At 35.6% G+C, this 21,112-nt stretch overlaps 1 protein-coding gene across 1 annotated transcript in view; it reads left to right on the top strand.

The window, feature by feature from the left end:
• Nucleotides 1-528: 528 nt before the first annotated feature.
• Nucleotides 529-21,112, top strand: part of LOC104468403 (kinesin-like protein KIF18A) — a gene marked incomplete at its 5' end in the record, with an annotated part of 110,775 nt that continues 90,191 nt past the window's right edge. Inside the window, 9 exons of the mRNA XM_010082520.1 lie at nt 529-639; nt 5,605-5,802; nt 7,084-7,260; nt 8,134-8,208; nt 8,470-8,552; nt 13,309-13,471; nt 15,877-16,041; nt 17,432-17,553; nt 17,860-18,098. Of these exons, the coding sequence (XP_010080822.1) occupies nt 529-639; nt 5,605-5,802; nt 7,084-7,260; nt 8,134-8,208; nt 8,470-8,552; nt 13,309-13,471; nt 15,877-16,041; nt 17,432-17,553; nt 17,860-18,098 (1,333 nt within the window). The remainder of the gene's footprint in view (nt 640-5,604; nt 5,803-7,083; nt 7,261-8,133; nt 8,209-8,469; nt 8,553-13,308; nt 13,472-15,876; nt 16,042-17,431; nt 17,554-17,859; nt 18,099-21,112) is intronic.

The following is a 21,112-nucleotide window of genomic DNA, read 5'->3' as shown; positions in this document are numbered from 1 at the left end:
CCTGTTTTCTTGCAGCCTTTTAGTGTATGTTACATGCTACGTAGTTTCCAGCTTTTGTGTACTTGGAATAATGATTCAATGGGAAATATTTTTATTAGTTTGACTCATGCTGTGAGCATCATCTTTCCCAAAGCCTGGGTCTTGTGGGGAAAAAAATATAGTATGTCACTGTTTAATGTGTTAGTACAAAAAAAATTAAGTCAATCATTCTTAAATAAGGCTGCTTCTAACTGTGGAGAACACTTGCAGATTTGTTTGAATTCTTTACTAAAAAAATTCTGTGATTTGAATTTCTGCAGTTACTAAGTACTTGCTTTTCATACCGTACTGCCTTTTAACTGAGAATGTTTGTTGAAGTGCCTCAGTTCCAAAACAATAAATTTATCTTATTTTTAAGTAACTAAAATTTTAAGTTCCTTTATTTTTTTTGAAGATGAACGTTAACGTATTTTAGAAGCAATGTAGAATCTCTTATAGTTGACAAAAAGGAAAAAAATGTGCATTTATCTTGTGCTCTACCCTTAAAAGCCTAAATCAGCAGAGGAAATCCTTCAAATGTTGGATTATGGAAATAAAAATAGAACACAGCACCCCACAGATGTAAATGCCTCCTCTTCCCGGTCCCATGCTGTCTTTCAGGTAATACAATATAGCAGATGTACAGTGGTCATTATGTGCGAGTTGGAGTCTTTGTTTAAAGTTGAATACAACAGAAAGTAGTTGTTTGTTTTTAAACTGTGTTGAACCTAGTTTGTGTGAGAGGAGATTAAAGTTTTCCAGTTTACTCTTCTTATTGACTTCTCATTCCTTGTGAGTATGTAAAGGTTCATAGTGATCATATTTGAAAAACTAATTCAACTAAAAGCTCTCTAGTTCCAATAGTTGGAACTAATATTCCTTAGAAGAAATATATTTTCTGTAAAACTGTAATTTTAAGCTTTGAATATACTTCCATATTATAATCTTATAAACTGAAAATTGTTGGGACTTTTTTAATGCTTTCTGGTTTCATTATGTTGCTCAGTGTTGGTCTAGGAAAAAATATTTTACCAAACTCAGTTTACAGTCAGTGTGTATAACTGCAATTCTCAAGTAGTACTTCTTCATCCTGCTTATTTCAGTTAATGTTGATTTTTACACTACAGTAATTTCTTGTTATGCTGGTGTGTGTCAATTTTTAGAACAACTGAAGCATATATAATCTCTGAAAGTATCTCCATACACATACTTGCATGATCAAAATGAAATGCTGATTTTTAGTCTCCACAGATGAGAGTTTTGACTGTGTTGTACAATCTGATAGAATTTAAGGCTTCTCTAGAGATTGTTGCTGTTTGCTAACCACCACCTTATCCTTCTGACTCCTCTTAAATACAACTCATGATATTTAAAAAGAATAATACTTAAAAATTAGTCTTGTTAGTTAAAACTCAGCACATTATCTTCAGTTATTTATATGTTGCAAAATATTTAAATGGGTTGCAAAATATTAAAATTCATTTGAATCCTGGTCTTTGCATTACAGCTAAACTATTTAACTGTTAGGCAGTTCTTCACTGGATCTGCAGACTCGGGCAATGCTTAATGTCTATAAGCTTGTGTCTGGACATAGATGATGGCAATGCAGGTAGCTGTAAAGACACCACTCCAGAGCTCTACTGTCAATACCGATGAGAAAGAGGTTAATAACAGACTGTAAATGTGTTTAATACTTAAATGTGTAATAGAGCAAAAGCCATTGCCAGTCTAAAAGTTTCTACATTTTGTTATATACCTTAGACTTCTGTTTGAAATTGCCCTTCCTATTTTTAATTTCCTCTGAGGTCTTGCCCATGGTTGTACATTTAAGGCAAAGACTTTTTAACGAACTTGTCCAATTTGAGAGCTGCGTTGTTGTGTATGTGTGCTGCCCTTAATAAGGCACAAAGTGCAGTGCCACAGACTGAGATCAGAGAGTGAACTGCTGATTTCTGTTTCTTTACTTGCTGGGCTGGAATGTCTTACCTCCCTCACCTTTACCCAGGAAAAAGCTCTGGATTATATTATCCAGCAGGCTTTGCATTCTTCGTGGTTCATTTCTAAAAGTGGCAAGCAATTAAATAAATTAGGTAAATGTTACAGAGTCACAATATCTTTAAGAAGGCAATTCTGTGAATAGAGGTGCTAGAGATTTTGTCTTTTCCAGCCTACATTCTGTGTTTATTCTGGCAAATTGATCTCCCTGTAGATTATATCTACTTGTTACCAAAGGTTGCATATTCTCCAAATAAACTATACTGACAAAATTTGTATACCTTTATCTTACCACGATTTTGTTTGAATGTATGACAAAAAATGGATTGGTATACTTCATCATATTTACATGTTTTTAAAATTAATCACTTCAAACTATTTCCAGTTCACAGACAGCAAAAGTGAACCAAATTTGAATGCTTGTGGGTGAGAGGAGTGTTTACTTTCTGGCAATATAAGTAAAAACATAATGAAAACAAAGATCCTCTCATATTTAAATATTGTAGGAACAGGAAATTGATAATTTCTCTGTATATATAAAAACTGTATATATTTAGGATGCAGCTTCTTTGCAATGCACTGAATGAAAACTATCATGCTCAGTGGTTTTGTAAGTGCTTTTCCTATTATGTTCTAAAATGAACAAGTTTTGGTTTTTTATTTTTTGTATTTACTTGTGCACTGTAAACTGGTGTGATGCATGAGAAAGTACAAGTAACAATCCTTTCGATGCTTGCCAAATACTGTTACAGTAAGCAACTAACTCAAAAAGCAAGAAGTGTATACTTTTGCAGCTTACATATATTAATCCCTGAATGATTTTTCTTTGAGGTCATTATTGTTGATAATAGAGTTCTTAAAACTGCTAAAACTAGTGTGAACATTTTTGTCTTTGAGCTTGAGATAACTGACAAACTAATTTCTGGATTAATATCTGTATTCTTTTTTGGTTTTCTGTGTCCCCATGGCAGTAGTGGCCAGCAAAGTAGCCATGATTGTGTAAAATGCACTGGCTGCCTCTTAGCCATTCTACATGTGCGGCTGCAGTCAGCTAAATGGCATGCTTGATTGAACTGGATATTCATGGATAAATGTCTGGGTGTTGGAACTTTTTCATGAAGGAAAATACCTTTCAGTGTCAAGATTAGGCATTGCCATGTCACGGCTCAAAGCACATTCTGCTATGTACTGAGCATTCAGTCTCAGTGCACACTTCATTCACAAAAACTATCAGACTGATTCTTTTGAAGGATACCATGGTTAGCAAAAACTTTCTCTGGTGGTCTTTGCAGTATTCCTGATGTAATGAGATAATCCTGAATGTTTGTTGAGTTTGTCTTTTGAGATGGTCTTGCTGTCAATCAATGAATTGAATTGCTTTCACTTAAGTGTTATTTTCTGTTAAGTGCTCAAAGTCATGATGTGTTAGAGAATTGTATCTTGAATGGGTGATTTATATAAATACCTACTAATATCATGTGTTCTCAAAGATAAGCTAGTGCAGCCTTTCAATAATAGCACATTTAGGAGCGAATGGGTTTTAAGCCTTTTTCACAGAAGTGACTTTATGCTTCAGAGGAGGGGAGGATTACTTCGTTTATTTAGAAAAATGTGTGTGTAAATAAATGCATAATAGAAACACTGCACCTGCATGTAGCTCTTTAAAGCAATATTGCTGTTGCTAGCTAGATTGGTCCAATGAATGCAGCTAAAAGTTTAACAGTTTTTAAATAATGTGTACTGGTTTAAGCTAAGCAAATTCACAACCATGCACTTTTTTAAAAAGTGGTTTCTCAGGTACTCTATCTACTTGATGCACTTACACATGCCAACACTGCTAATAAGAAATAATTACAAACTAGTCAATTACCACTACAAGTAATAATTTATGTCAGTTTCTCATCTATTTCCACAAATCTGTGACATTCTGTGAAATGTCTTTAGCTGCTTATCCTTTATTGCCTTTTTCCTTCCACGATATAAATGATGAGAAATCCCTATTGCTGTCTTGACTCCGTTTTTAAGTTTTCTGTTACTTTTGGAGTTGCTCTTGTTTGTAGAGATCAATTATCTTTTACACTGGCTTTGGTTTTTGTTTTTAACTTTATTGGAGCAGGATGTTTTCTGGAACTGACTCAGAAAGTAGTAGAAGTCTTGGCCCAGGACATTCTGAGCTGATTTTAGAGATGCAAGTTTTGCCTTACTGTACCATCTGTCTTAGGTTTGAAATTTCTATCTAGGTCAGGCAATTACTGCATCTGAAAGTAAAATCCCAGTTGCCACACTGTTCTGTTGAAAGCATTCTGCTGACAGACAAAGAAGTAGAAAAGATTCTGCTTTGGGGCATTTTCAGTATCTTTTGAATTTTTATAAAAGCTTGAGTCATACAACATAGTTTGGCTGTCACTCCACCTCTCCCTACTTCACTAATGATAGTTACTGGGTTCTGGTAGAGTGCTACCAGCCTGAGATAGCTGTTTTACCAAGGTAAGTACAAGGAAGTGGCTGGCTTTTTTTTTTTTTTTTTTTTGTATTGTATTGTACTAGAAATAGTACCACAGAACTTACTTTTATTGTTTGGTATAGAAACATGTCTATTTGGTATAGATGTACCTTTTGTGGCAAGCCATAAGAATTTTATTCACTCCCAATACTTGTCAATTTTTTTTCCATTACGAATCACTGTGAAGACTTCATTTCTCATGTGCAAAGCTTAAAGCTACAGAACTGGTGAGATGTTGTCTTTATTAGTCAATCACCATATATGTATGGCAATTCTTTGCCAAATCACTTACTGTCCAAAAGTGCATTCATGAAAGTGTCAGTAACAATTAGCCTTAAAAATGGCAAGGCACTCAACATAAAAGGAAATTATTTATTTACTTGAAAAAGTAAAAGCCATCTAGGGATAACTACTTCTTATTGACTGTGTAATCACGCTCTGCCTACTGCCTCATAAACCTGAGGAAATGATACCATCACTAGCAGAATGAAGCAAAAGCATTTAGTTCTTTCTATATCTCCTGCACCATGAAAACTTTAGGAAAGAAGGGTTCAGGGGGGAACAAGTGGCCTCAGGGGTCACAACTTTCCTAAAGACCCCCTGGAGTAGTATGTGTTTTCACAGCAGTAAATGAGCATTTTAGTCAGTTGGGGTCAGCTATCCCAGTTCTGTCCTCTTGCAACCTCTTGCCCACTGCCTTGACTCCGTACAGCCACTCTTTGGTAAAAGCTAAATGTTGGTGTGTTATCAGCACTGTTTGGGTCACAAATCTGAAAGCACCATATGGGCTACTGTGCAGAAAATTAGCTTCATCCCAGCCAGACCCAGTGCAACCACACTCTGCTTCTTTTTCTCTGCTAATACTTGAAGCAGTTGAGTTTGAGGTGTCAGAAATGGATTCACTGTTTTCCTTTATAGCAAACTCCCTGTTGGTGTTAGGCCACGTGCTGAAAGGTTTAACTTGGATTCCTAGAAGGATTCTGATAAGAATTTTTGAAAACAGTTATTATGTTGTGAAATTAACTTACTGCTTAGAATAACAACAGACTGGTTAGCAGGCACTTTGTAATTATTTTTCTTTATTGTAGATATATCTAAGGCAGCAAGATAAAACAGCTAGTATTAATCAAGATGTTCGCATCGCCAAAATGTCTCTCATTGACCTGGCTGGATCTGAACGTGCCAGCGTGACAAACGCCAAGGGAGCTCGTTTTAGAGAAGGAACAAATATTAACCGCTCCCTGCTAGCTCTCGGAAATGTCATTAATGCCTTGTCAGATCCAAAGGTATGTACTGCTTTCCCATGCAATCTTTACCTCCTAGTATTCTGAAAACATTTTTTAAAACAGTAAGCTCTCATTGAGTAATGGGGATTACTTTGACATGTCTCACATCATTTTCCTTTAAGGTTTTCTTATGGGTTTCCACCATCATGTCTGTGATAGCTGAAAGACAGCCTAAGAGTTTTCAAAAATAGCATGCAGCTACCTAGGGATAGTGCCAAAGATTAATGTACCTGCTTTTCTTACCCACCTTGTTCAAAAATAATCATATGTAGAGAAGCTTGCATAAGTAAATCAATACCCTTATAAGGACAAAGATTTTTCCAGAGGTTTATGCTCTTTAATCTTGGGGGAGGAGGCTTTTATAGGAGAAAACACCACCTATCCAAAGTTGTTCTTTTGTGCTCCTACATACATCCACACACATCCCATACCACCACCCCCATTTCCTGCTCACAGTAGTGAATTAGTCTCCCGAGCTGGCTCACCAGCTCAAGGGAGAAAGTGGGAACAGTTGTGCGTGAGAATGACAAAACCTCCTGAAATTTTGCCAAAAAGTCCATTGCCTAAACTACACCCTTTTGGTCTTTCTGGTCAACTAGGAATCTACTCCTTCAAATATGCGAGGGAAAAATGATCAGAGCTTTTATTTCCCTTCCTGGTGCCACACATTCTCATCACTATCTTGTTGGAGTGGGAGGCAGAATTTAAAATTGTGTTGACTTATTTGATGTGGGATTTGGGTCCTAATGACCTGGTTTTGTACCATGAGATAAAGATTCTGTAGATGTAGTTAAAAAAAAGCTTCACAAAGTAGACTTTGAGTTGCCTGGAAAGGTTGTGGAGTCTCCATCCTTGGAGATATTCAAAACCCAGCTAGGCATAGTCTGTGGCAACTTGCTCTAGCTGACCCTGCTTTGAGAAGAGGGATTGGACTAGATGAATCTTTACAGGTCCTTCCCAACCTCAATTATTCTGTGAACTAAGAAGTAGTTTAAGGTAGTCTACTGTTGCTGTTTCCTGCATTACAAAAATAGTTATGTATCTGGACATCAGAAAGTAAGCTGGCTAGTACATGTGTTATAAAGGTGTTAAACAGGTCCAAGAGATTTAAAAAGCATTTGAGATTATATGTGATTTTGAGAAAAATTACCTATGTTAAAGAAAAGTTACAAGGCTGTTTGTTGTGTTTTGTGGCCTTGTTGAGATTCTAAGCAGACTTCTAGGCAGGTGAATACTTAAGGTACAATTGACTAATCCGTAAAAATGCCTGTAACTCTCTAGAGCAAGAAGCAGCATATTCCTTATCGAAACAGCAAGCTTACGCGTTTATTGAAAGATTCTCTTGGAGGAAATTGCCGAACAATAATGATAGCTGCTGTTAGTCCATCTTCTATGTTCTATGATGATACATATAATACTCTTAAGTATGCAAACCGAGCAAAGGATATCAAGTCTTCTGTGAGTATGCTGATATTTATTGATCTTTTGTCAAAATATAACAATATAGTGTTAAAAGGAGAGTTATTTCTTTTAAAATATAATTTCTTTCACTTTTGCCTCAAAACTTTGTTCAGTTATCTCTTCCTTTTTACAGTCAACTCTCTACCGTCTGAGTGATAGATGTAGTAGATACTAGTTCTGGCCTAAAAGCAACATACCTTCATAATGGGGTTATGCTGCCAGATTGAAAGACTTTGTTTTGTGAGCACTGAATTTAGAAATAATCCTCAGCTGGTAGAATTCACAGCCAGTTTCAGTATATTGCTGTTACATTCTCAGAGAACTGTAAAGCACGTTAAAGAAATGTCTGAGCAGTTGTACAATACCCAGTCCAGGTTTGTTATGGGTGGAATTGAGCTGGAGCCAAGAAGCTCAATGAGATTATATTGATAAATGAAAAGCTACTGTGGTGTCCTGTCTTCTGTTCTCTCTTGTTCTGATTTTTTTTTCATAATCCTTTGTATCACAAGTCTTTATTTGATATAATTTCCGGTTGACTGTAGTTTACATTTGCTGCATACTTAAATAGTTTTTATAATAAAATGCACTAGACACATTAAATAGTAAACCTAGTCTGAATAAATGCAAAATGCACTGCACATGTAAATGTAATTATATTTTATTGTTCTATTGAGGGAAATGACATGGCCATGGGTTTGCAACAGATGGCTGCAAAAGTGGAGAGTCGTATTTTTCTTGTGCAAGTCAGGATTTTATTCACCTCTTTCCTCATAATATAGTACAAGTGTAACTGTGTAGTACTTAGACACAGTGTATTTATTATGCAGATAAACATGAAGGAGCCTTTAACTTGTTTCTTTCCTTTAACAGTTGAAGAGCAACGTTGTTAGTCTTGACAGTCATATAAGCCAGTATGTTAAAATTTGTGATGAACAAAAGAAAGAGGTATGTAAAAAATCTGTTGTTAAAAGTTTGAAAGATTGTTATAACTTCAAATACAAAAAAAATGTTTGTGATTGAACCTGTGAGGCAATATTGTCCTAATTCTTCCATTCTCAAGTAATAAAGATGTTTTGTATTCTAAGAGGAATATCACCTACTGCTATTTGTAAAGGTTGTCAAATCATAAGCACAGAATTATAGGTTTAAAAAAACCCACAAAAAAACCCCTATATTCCAACTAAAAGGTACCTTTTTTTGTTTTAGATCCTAATGTTGAAACAGAAACTGAGAGCATACGAAGAAAAGGAAGCAGTACTTTCAAACAACCAGCAAGTGGAAATAGAGAGGTAAATCAATCACCTTATGATCTTCAAAACTGGAGTTTGCATAACTTGTGAAAGCATTTGTAAAACAAACTAGCTCTTTTCAATATTGGTTTCCTCATTTTTAACATTGCTTTACTTAGACTAGGTGTGGCTTTGCAGACTTATCACTTTTTTTCAGAACAATTTGATGTTGGATTTAAAATGAAACAAATATTGTGTACTTGAGGACTTATCCTGATATTGACCTTCTAGGCAAATAACTCAGTTAAACAGTGCAGGATAACTATCTACTCTGATCCTCAAGAAGCTGACACAACTCACTGACATCACAATTTCGATCAGTGGTGAAGATCTTGCATCTATAGTTACTTTCTTATGACGTATTTACTGAATTAACAGAAGTGCAGCAATATCAGTGTTCTGTGGAATATATTTATTCCCATCAAATTTTCATTAGAACTGCTGATGTCAGAGAATTTATTTATGATAGAGAATTTAATCTTACTGAAAGTTATGAGCTTCATCAGTGTGCGCATGTAGTTTTTATAAAGCTGTGCTGGGTTTTTTAAAGTTTATCAATAGCTTCATTATTGGACTCTATCTTAAAGGTCTTTTTCCAACTTAAATGACTCTAATTATTGTAATGAAGATATTTCATGGGAAAGTCAGGTATTTTTGTCCCAAGGCTACCAATGTTATTCTGTATTAACATGCCATTGAAATTCCACCATTAATAACACAAAAGATTTTAGGACAAATGTTTTCCCAGGAAGCTCCAGAGCTCTGTAGGGCTAAGAAGTTCTTTTCTACTACCGAAAGCAAAAGATTTTGGTGAAAAATAATGACCATCTTTAATCTTGGTTATTTCAAGTACCACATTCTAAAGTAGCTTTTTAGAAAAGATAAAAAGAAATGTAGATTTTATAAACTTTATCTTATTTTGAGCCAATATTTAGGAATGTTGCTATGAATTGATTTTAAGTCACCATGACTTCTCAGATCTTATTTTTATTATTATTCTTGCTGTTAGAAGGATCCCAACGTGAAAGCACTTTGTTTTAAAACTGAGTGCATATGTGTGTACAGACATATATATGCATACATACATATGTACACACACATATGCAGTGACAGATTAAAATGAAACGGTGATTGTGAAAGGTTTTGTAGCAAAAATATTCATTGAAAATCTGTATTTGTGGGAGGTACAGGGCTGGGGTAGGGTCATTCACTGAGGAGTTATCAGGAAGAACACTGAAAAATTGGTGAAAGTCCAGTGATGAAAAATAACTGCTAGGCGGACAATCAACAAAAAATTCAGCAAAAAAAAAATGCAGTAAAAAAACCAAGCAAACAGACAAAACTACTAAACAGCCAAACAACTGGACTGTCTATGGGCTGAACAACAAACTAATGATAGAAGTAGAATGATAAATGTAACAAAATAGAGTATATTTGAGTGTTACGTAATAAATACAATACATTTAAGAAAGGACAAAAAAGCTGAACATAATAACAACAAAAGCTTCCTGATAGATCTGTCTAGGGAACAGTCTTACTTGGACAATGATGGAAGTCCATCTCACAGAAAGTCCTTCAATAACAGAAAAAAATCCTTTTTCTGGTAGTTAGATTATCTTTATAACCCAAAAAATGTGAAAATATCCTACAAGTAAGAGAAAGTTGCTATACTTTTAAAGTTTTATTATAAATAAACTGGACAAGATCTAGACTTCTAAAATCAAGATGATACATTTTGGGGAGAGGGACAGTATAATGTTTACAGGGCTCTTTTTTAATAACTCTAGGAACATGTTACCAAATAGAGGTTGACTGTATCTTGATTATACAAAAATTCCAAAACTATACTCTATATTCTATTTGCGTTGTTTCTCCTCACAAGTCCAATTCTGTTGTTTTAGTAATTGAGGGCAGGAGGCGTGGGGAAGAAACACATGTCCAGAGCAGGAAAGGAGCATGTGAATGCTAGCTTTCAGCAAAGCTGCTTAACAGGTCGTTTTTGTGGGTAGCCAGAATGTAGTTTGCATAAATGACAGCAGCTGCTGCTACCCCTGGCAGATACTACTTCGGCAGCATCTTTCCTGCAAGGTTTAAGAGAGGCTTAATTCCACAAAGAGTTTAACTGATGTTTGTAGGTTCCTTGCTTTCTCTTGCTTTTATATTTCTTGATCTCTTTTTTTCTTGGTGATGTTCCTGCCTATCTTTTCTGGTATGACAGTCACTCTTGAGAGCACACAAAAAGTGACAAATTAAGATGTGTGATGTACAAATTTGTTGCAGAAGTCAAGCTATTCCATAAGAAGGTTAGGTTTTTGTGTAACAGTCTTTCTGGCCTGTCTCTGCATATCTCATCACACATTTCTGAGAATTATTCACCTAGGTTTATTAAGTTAACTTTTTTTATGGGCCCTTTGAATGTGGTATTTTTTAACCTGGAAAATCTTCTGAGGTGAAAGTAAAAACCCATTCAAAGCAAAATGCTCTCTGAGGTTCATTTTACTGGCATTCCAGAGGTTTCAGTAAACCTCTCATTCAGGTTATTTAAATTTCATTTTCAAAAGAAGTGTAGGTTTCTAAGTCATGTTGATAGTTCTGACAGTTTTGCTGCATATTTTTGCACTGTAAGTCTTTAAGGTTAATTTAATTTCCTGTGATTTGCCCTTCATTTCATTCTGTGTGTGTGGGAAGAATCAGTCATGGGCAAGGTCTCTAAAAATGTCTTTTCAAAATACTGGACATATTCTATGCCCAGATTTGTTGGTCAGAGAATGTTTGTGTGTTAATGCTCTGGAATATTCATAGAGACACATGTAAGCCTATCCCATTCCTTCTAGATATCAGCAATAAAGTGGATGTGGCATTCTCTTCTTCCTTCTGGGGATCCTGTCAGGTTCATCCTACTGCGGGTGTGGGTAATGAGTTGATTTCCCACACATTCTTTTACAGGTTTTAAAGGCATTCTGCTGTTTTCTCCCTCCTGTTTTGGATAGGGTAGAGAGCCTTATCCACAGTCTCAAGTTTCATTCCAACTGCCTATGGCTTTTGCTTCATTGTTGTCGGGAAGAGATTGCACCACTTGGAGATGCATTGCCTGCTAGCCCTTCAAGTCTTGAGTCTGTTGAGGTAGACAGTGAACACTGGCTTTGGAAATACCACTGACAGGTTCATGAGTAATTTGAGACTAGGTAGTCCAGAGAGTTTGCAGCTTGGATTTGCCTACAGGATGACTTTAAGTGAGGAAGAGAGGGTAGAGGTAACTCTATAAGAATAGAATGTGCTTACTGAAACAGTGAATCCAGCTCAAGGCAGGAGCTTTACAAAGGCTTCTATACTTGATGCTATATTTGAGACACTGATGATTATAAGTACACAAAGGGTTGATTTACCAGTAATAGTTCCTCACAGTGACTGTACATAAAATGAGAACCTGCAGCCTCTCTTAAATTATGCTCAGCATTTTACTGTGAGGGAAATTGAGAAAGAGGGTTCACCTTCATTTCTCATTGCTGTTGTTTCCTGGGCAGCTGGGAGGAACCATGTTTCTATGGATACTATGGAGAAAAAAAATTCTCCAACCAGCTGTGCAATAGATAGTATAGTAGTGCAGATAGTAACAGCATAGGGTAAGAACTCTGATACTCTGCAGCTGACTACTTTATTCCTTACATAAATATTGTTTCTAAATTCTCTGTGTGTTTTAGTACACATTTTTACCTAGATAAAATAGGATTCTCTGGCCACTTTTATGTAAAATGGTTGAATTTCTAAAACTGTAGAAAATAATTCTTTTGTTAATTCTGTTTGTTTTTAAAATGACAGTACTAAAACACTAGAATAAAAGACTGAGTTATTCAGACTTTAGACTATAAAACTGGATTGCTACTTTTGAAACACACTGGCAAGAAGTCAACATAGCAAGAATGTCTCTTCAACTTGATCTCTAGTTGAACCTATCTTATTTTACTGTATTTTTATGGTATTTAATTTCATGATCTTTTATACTAAACACTGTAACAACCTCAAGTGTTGCATGTCTTTAGAACACGTCCGTGTTAAACTATGCCTTTATTCTTATGTAAAGTCCTAACAAGTAATTGGGATGATATGAAATGGCTTGTATACAAGGTTGGTCTTTATCAAGATATACAGTATCTCTTGGGCTATTCTGTACTGCATTTTCAGTATTCAGGAGTGAAGTGAAAAAGTACCACTGAAGCTTATATTGCAACATAGTAGTGCTTCCAGGCTTTATCCTTATACCTATTGGTATTCTGATTTGCATTGCAGACTAGAGATAAGCAGATTTTTAGGCCATTGAAACATTTGTCTCCTTGGAATAACTCTTAAGTACCTTCTATCACTAGTTTGTTTTTTCCCCCATTAGCCTGGTAAGTGTTAAAACATGATGCGTGTTCTGATTTTTGTCATCCACTAGTGATTAAAATTCTACAACAGAACTTCAGAGAAAGTGAGCAACTGAAGACAGTGTCATCTTCAGAAATACAACAAAGTTTAATTTGAGTAAGCCCTTCAAAATTTGAAGTCCCATTTCCAGTTTGAGTACATAAAATCTTTACTGATGTACTGACACTTTACTTAGTGCTCATCTATAACCGGCTTTACTTTTTCCCCTCTTAATTTTTTTATATTTATTTTGTTAACTTGGAATTGAAAGTTCCCATTGTAAAGGAGACGGTCATAAGAAAAGGCTTCAGTAAGTAATCTGTTATTTATTCTTATCCTTTGGTTCTAATAGATATAAAGAAATCCTTAAAAATGTGTTTGCAAACCGTGAGGCAATCAGGAAAGAATACCTCAAGTTAGAAATGCGACTGAAAGAAAACGCACTGAAGGAATACTACCAGAAACAATGTCATGAACAAATTCAACTGATATGCTCTGAAGAAAGAGTAGAGAAGGTGAGTTATTTAATTGTAATACAGGGTATCATCTCTTCATTTTGCTATACTAATGTATGAATTTTACTTAAGTAATTATATAGTTAGGTAATGCTTAAATATTTAAACAATTAAAATGGGACACACTGTTTATCACTCAGATAACATTCTTTTACATTAATACAGAAAATGTAGTAGCAATGCCGGGTGTGCTGTTTTTTTCTATGCTGCACAGAAAACTGTTGATGTGCTTATTACTGCTAATTGTGAAAACTTTTCAACTTGTCCTCGTGTAGGCTTAGTTGTCACAGTTACGTAAGACCTGACTAGACTCAGGATGTTCATGGTGCTCTTGTCCAAAATTAAAACATGTTTATGTATAGTCCAACCATTAAGCTGTTGTCAGGCTGAGAAATTTTTGTGTTTCATAAGGAAAAGCATGGACCTTGTGCTAATCAAGACAGATTCTTATTGGTGTTTTCAGTTGTCACCAGGAAGATGCTTGTATAGCTGCTTAAGGACAGTGTCATGTCGGCTGAAATAATTACGTTTAGTTGTCTTGAATTTTAAGAAAATAATTTGGAGGCTAAGTATGAACAATTGCTGTTGTGCAGCATTAAATGCTCATGTCTTTCTAGAAGAATCAAAGTATCTAACCATGCTTACTTATTTATAGTATCTTAATTTTTCTGATAAAAGTTAGCTTAAAGGAATATATGTTTCATGTGTAGCTGTGAAGTTGAGGGTGGGGCTGATTTTGCTGCGTCACATAACAATCTGTATTTGGCCAAAAATGATAGTTTACCATATGACTATTTTTTCCCAGTGATTCACATGAAATTGAGTCCTTAGATAAATGTCAAAGTGAAAATATATCATACATTTTTGCTTGTCATTAGTGAGGATACTTCAAGTGACTAATGTGTTCTAGAATTCCGTTTTATGTCATAGAAACTCTGAAGTGAATACTATTTGTGCCATACTTTTAAATGTTGCTTACAATGTAGCATAGCTATATATTCATAATGAGGAGATACACCTTCATATTTCGTATGAATGTTTTTTATGAGCTGATTTAACCTTTATTTTGAATGTTAGCAGTGCACTCAAATGTTAGTTTTGCCATTAGTGAATTTATAGATGTGGTTTCCTAAGGGTTAAGAGTCACTGTCCTGTAAATACGATGCCTTATGTAGTAACAAGAGTAAGTCACTGTGATGATAAAATTCAATGTCCTTTTACGACTACTTTGGAATAAATTGGATTTTAATTTGGAATCTAGTCACTTGATTACCAGAGTGACTGCTCATGTTTCCCTTGTGCACTATAATGCTTCTGTTCCTCCTTGTAATTTTACATATTTGCTATTTTTCTAAATTCCTCTCTGTTTTCTCTCTGTAAAACACACTGTTAGACCACTGGGGTATTTCTGAAATATTAATTTTCAAAGGACAAGTTTTACTTATAAAATATTTTGTTATTTTACCGTTAACTGTCTGTGCTTAGTAACTAGATATAATAATGACTTTAGGTAAGTTAACACAAAGCAAATTTTATTTTATCTGTACTTGAACAATCCCACTTGGAACACTTTAATTCAAAACAATAATTTCAGAAAGAAGGAGAAAACTTACTGTATGGTTTTTTTTGTTGAGTTTAACAATATGCTTCAAATATTTGTGGGGTTTTGTTTGGGTTTTTTAACCAACTAAAGTTTAGGCAAAGCTGAACTCTAAAGTTGAAGTTCTCTGTGACTAGTTGAGTTAGTGACCTGATTTTTAAAGTATACTGAAAACTAAAGTTGTCCTCTGAATAAAAGAGTCTCCTTTGCCTTGTTAGGACACTGCCTCATTCATATCCAGCTTGCTGTTGCTGGTTTTGTGCCTTTTTGTTGTCACATTTCAGAGAAGCATCAGAAGAATTTTAATGCTTGAAGACAGAGGGTTTTCCTTTTGCCAAACAGTTTATCCTTTAGCGGGCATTTTCTAGGACATATTGCATGAGGAAAAAAAAAGCAGATAGAATTCCTTCTTCATATTTGTACTTGAGTTACTAGAAATTATTAGGTTATGTTGTATCTAGAAGTATGTTTGTATGGGCATGTGTAGTTTTTCCAGTCTAATTATATCCTAGAACAGAAGTTTATCAAATCCAATGTCATATTCTTTAAAGGAATAATTGAGTGACTGTAGCCCTTGTTATAAGGGCTTCCAGGGGGAAAAAAAAAATAAAATATTTAAATATAATTCAGTAATGCCCATAAGGAGAACGTGCTACTTCACTTTAATTGAACTGGTCAAAAATGCAAAGTGTTTGTTATGCCCAGTTGAGTATAAAAGTATACAGAGGAAAAAAAAAACCTTTTTGTATATAGAGATGTTTGTGAACATTATTTGAAAGTTTTTCTCTTAAATGCTGATTTTTAGGCCACTTGCAAGCGGGATCAAAGGCTTGCAATGCTTAGAACCCACCACATACATATGCAAAAGAAGAAAGAAGAGGAGGTCAAACACTTTGAGGAAAATACCAGTTGGCTGCATCGTGTTGAAAATGAAATGCGCCTTCTGGGTCAAGATGGGTGTATTCCAAAGGTAAAATGCCTTTCACTTCAAGGCTTGATTTCATGAATTGTATGCAACATGACTATATTTAAAGCTCTTTGTCTTGCTCCTACTCATGACTTCTGCCATTCTTTCAGGGTGGTTTCAAATTCTAGTGTTAGCTGTTTCTGTTCTTCTACCCTAAAAGTACTTCATTGTTTGTGCAAGTATTCCTTGTTAATGAAGTGTATGATTGCATACAAAAAGGGATGCTAAAGGGGAATAAGTATGACTGAGCCTTTCAGATGGCTGCCACAGCATTGATCCTGCTCCTGGCCATACACTTCTAGTCCTGCCTTTACAGTAGCTCTTGATGCTTGTTTAACCATGTGACAACCTAATTCTCAGCCTTGCCAAAAAACCCCTTCTTTTTGGATGGTGCCAAAGGAGGGAGTGGGAAGGGGGAAGGAAGTAGGAAGTTGTGTTAGGTTTTCTGCCAAGCTTTAGAGTCGGCTCAGTGCAGCCTCAGAAAAGCATCAGAGCTGGCAGAAGGGAAGGGAAAAGATGAAGGTCTGTGCAGGAAGAAGAAGAGGAAAAGAAAGGTGTGAGGTTGTTCCTCCCTGCCTTTTGGTTTCAGCCTGCAATGAGAGTGGCTTAAATGGCAGTGCAGTGGGCATTTAAGTGACTCATATAATGGAATATATTTCAGTACCTGTATTTTTATTGGGGTGATTAAAATTTGTTGATAACTTAAAAGAAATTAAGATATTTGAAACAAGATGTTGGTGTCACAAGAAGATACAGTGAAATACAGTGAATACGGCAAAAGACTTGTCTCAGACAATGTAACTGAAATTCAGACATGGAGCGTGTACACAGGAGAAGAGGCAAGCATATTTTGGGGCATGCATAGATATATACACGTGTCCCTGTTGGATTCTTAATGCTGATTACAGTACACCCACTATTGGCCAAAGCAAAGCTAAGAAATAAGGACAAGGGGTAACGGTTATAAGCTGAAAGAGGGGAGATTTAGACTAGACATTTGGAACAAATTTTTCACTCTGAGAGTGGTGAGGCACTGGCCCAGGTTGCCCATAGAAGCTGTGGATGCCCCATCCCTGGAGGGGTTCAAGGCCAGGCTGGATGAGGCTTTGAGCAACCTGGGCTGGTGGGAGGTGTCCCTGCCCATGGCAGGGGGGCTGGAACTGGATGATCTTAGGTCTTTTCCAACCCTAACCACTCTGATTCTATGATTCTATGAAATAAGAATCAAACAATTCATACCTTTCTACCATAAAACTTTGTTATAATAATGTAGGTCCACTTCATCTTTGCTTTCCAGTATAGGATGAATTAATATTATTTTTATTTAAATTTTAGTTTCTTACCTTCAGTTTGATGCCCAGTTGTTTGGTTTTTTTCTTGCTTATTTCCCAAGGAACTCTGTAAAGATCTGCAGTGTTGCCATTTAAATCTAGAAGTTAAGGACCTGAAAGCCCAGATTGATCACATGTTATCTCTGGTGGCCCTTCAAGATCAGTATTATAAGCAGACAGAAAAGTAAGTATGGTTTCATAGCAGGCCTGATAAGACTTCTGTTCTGACATTTGCAACTTCAGAAGGCATATCTATAGAATTTAGTTTTATCTGAAAGAGACGCAAGATTTTTCTTAAACTTTTTTCTAGGTTAGAATTGTGTTTTCTTAAGCAAAAAGATATGTAAAATAATCACTTCATAAATCTTGGCCTGTACCCACGATTGTGTAACAGAAACATATGCTGTCATATTCCTAATAGTGGCAGTGCTAGTAGGGTCAGATTAGTTATGATTTAGTCATATTTGTCTTGCCTCCTGTTGTTTTACAGAGTACTGAATACTTTGCTTCCAGTTCTTCGCAAGCAATACCTGACTTTGAAAGAAGCTGGGTTGACAAATGATTTAACTGAGACTGAATTTGAGGAGATTGAGCAGCTGATTCAAAGACAAAAGTCGGTAGTATGGGCTGACCAGACTGAAGAAAAGGAACAAAATCAAAACCATGAACTAGAGTTACCAGCTGTCTTTGAATTCCCACAACTTGTGAGCAGACCAACCACCCCTTGCTGTAAGTGTATAATTAATTTGTTCTCTGTTGGAGATACTTTTGAATGTCTCCTGCATAAGCTGTATGTCATCCATAAACACAGTGGATGCACACTTCTGCAAATATTGAAGCCAAATATAAAACTGTGTCTCAGACCAGCTTTCTGTAAGTTGTATACCATTCTTAATTGGATATAGGAAATAAGCTTACTTTTTCAATGGCTAGACACACTCTACCAACAGATAACTTCCTCCTTCTCTTTTTGTATCATACCCTCTATATCAGTGTTCCTGGATCCTGTGAGTGTCGTTAATAATAATTCCATTTGAATCTCTCACACGATATTGATGGAAAAAGAATCGTAGTGTCAATAACTATCATAATTCTGTTAAAGTGGTTCAAAATATGAAGCAGCTACAACAGTTTTGCACACTTTCAAGTAATAGCCTTGAGAGGGATGAGATTTCCCATTAATTACAGGTTGACCTGGAGTCAATTTAGTACAATATTTTATAAGTTCATTTTTCCAGGAATTGGAGTATTCAGCGTTTCTACCATGGAATTGATGCTTTGCTGTATCCTGGTGGCCCTATTTTTTCCCCGTAACTCTATGTAGGTGGTTTTTCTTTAGCTGTGATGTCAGTTGCCCTAGAGTATAACTTGGGTAAAAAGGGATGAAGAATCCTTACAGAAGGTGCTGTTCTGAGGGATGACAAACAAAATCTCGGGCTGGTAGTGCAGCTGCTGTGGGCCAATGCTTTTATCTTGTGCTCTGGTTAGGCAGCACTCAGCACACTGAGGCTTTCTGATTACAGCTAGTAATCCATAACATTGAAAGTCATCCACAGGTAACAAGGGAAAAACCAACTAATGTGTCAGCTTCTCAAAAGCTGGTAGTTGTGGAAGAGCATTGACCCCTAGAGCACCGTGAAATTAGTTCCCTGCTTTCTTCCTCTACACTGCTCACTCTGAGGTTGAAGATTATTCTGCCAAAACCGTTTATTACCTCTTCTCGTTAAATGTGTATGTGATTTTTGGCAAATGTTTGTATCGCTCTTAATCATATCAGATAGTTGATGCCCAGTATTTCACTGTCTGCGATGTAAAGCTCAAATTGTGTTCGGGATAGACTGGGGGTTTTTTGGGGGGAACTGGTGTTGCGTAGGGTTTAGTTTGTGGGGGTTTTTTTATTGGTGTAACTAAATATTGATTGTAGAGGTTCTGTCCTGTCATATGTCAACTGGACTAGATGATCTTTCGAGGTCCCTTCCAAACTCTAACATTCTGTGATTCTATGTGGGTTATCATTGTCGTGAATTTTAATTCCTGACACTAGTGAGCTTCATTAGAGTTCTTGATTAATCTGCTTCTGTTCCACCTTTCTTGAAGTCCTGTGTTGTAAGAGGCCAAATCTGTTCTTACTGAAATTAACACTAAAATAACTATTATTTAAATTACATGTGAATTTTTAAGACAAACATTCCATTAAAAACATTAGACATATTTTGAGGGGTTGTCTTGAACGTCTTACGTGGAGGTTTTCCAATTATTCTCTTGTTCTAAATGTTGTTGAACTGTATGTTCACCTAAGTAAATGGACACCATATTTGTCAGTTAAGATGGACTTTTCAGCTGTAAATGGTGTCTTAGAAATTTTTTGTGATATTTTTTTTTTTTGTTTACTTGTTGTTCTTTGGAAAAGGAAGTAGGAGACATTACTTTCACTCCTTTCCCTCTTTTATTAGATGCAGGAGAAAACACGCTAAAAACAACTGTCCTCCAAATTTTGTAACCTTTACAGGAAAGGTTATGATAATTTCTAACAAGACATTTCTTGGGGGTTTTTTTAATGCTCTTCATCTTATTGTGTGCTCTTTCCATTTGCTTTTGACTAGTTGTATAAATGTGTTGATAATTTTAGTGGATGTTGCCAGGAATTTTTTTTCCAAATTACTGAAGATTTTTAATCTTCACAAAGAATCTACCTCTCTCACGCAGCTTAAGTTGGTGAGCTAACGTAAAGTTTTCTTCAACAGCCTTTTCTTTCTCCAATGCTGCTTGTTAGTATTACTGTTCAGTGGGTAGCCATTGTTGTACAAAAATTTCTAAATAGAAGTCATTGTACAGGATAAGACATAATGTTACTGGGTGCTAAAGTACTGAGAACTTGACATTAGACATTTGCATTTGAAATTGAGTTGGAACTGAATTGAGAATTGGCTTTGTATACTGGAAGAGATTAAAGTTCTAAAAATGGTTAATTGGACATTCAGTCATTTAATTTTCAGACATTGGGACGACAAGTAAACATGAACAGTAGCATCTCTGCTCAGAAAAAATAAACTCTCTTCAAACAGTATTTTTACAATATCATTTTAATATTAATGTGTTTTTATCTAAAATGCTACTGGTGTTGACCCAATCATTTCCATACATCTTGGGAGGTGTGGTAGGAAAAAGTAATCCACTTATCAGTGCTTTAAAATTTTTCTGTGGAATACAAGTGTAATGAAATAGCTCTTGTTCAATTGTTTGTTTGAATTCATATATAAAATATTTTTGACCTATTAGCTGATATGTTATGGAAATCACTTGTGCAGAATGTGTATCATAAACTATTACGGAAAAAAAAAATAAATTGGAAAAAATACATTAGCATGGGAAAATGTGAAGTAGTATAAGAGCAACATCCCAATCAGAAATAGGAAGGATGTAGTAATTTCTTTTTTCCTTTAAAGATGAAATAAATTATTCAAGAATCCAATTCCTTCTCCCTCAAGTCATCTCAGAAGCATGCTTGGCAAATGTCAGCAAGAGCTGACCTAAGAACTTAGTGAACAAATAAAAAGGAAGATTTATATGGATCCCCTCACACTGTTGGCGCATTGATATTTTATTATTTATAATTTGTTCAAGATGTTGGGAAGGGAATAGTGTTTTGCACCAAGATGGAAAAAAACCCCAAACATTAGCCACATGCTACACAGTGGTCATTATTCCTTATGTGAAAATCCATATTTCACATATAACATAAT

Source organism: Pterocles gutturalis, unplaced genomic scaffold (genome assembly GCF_000699245.1).
Source record: "Pterocles gutturalis isolate BGI_N339 unplaced genomic scaffold, ASM69924v1 scaffold25176, whole genome shotgun sequence".
In the NCBI taxonomy this organism is placed as follows: domain Eukaryota; kingdom Metazoa; phylum Chordata; class Aves; order Pterocliformes; family Pteroclidae; genus Pterocles; species Pterocles gutturalis.
The sequence above is the reverse complement of the archived record's forward strand: the minus strand, read 5'-3'. Positions and strand labels throughout refer to the sequence as shown.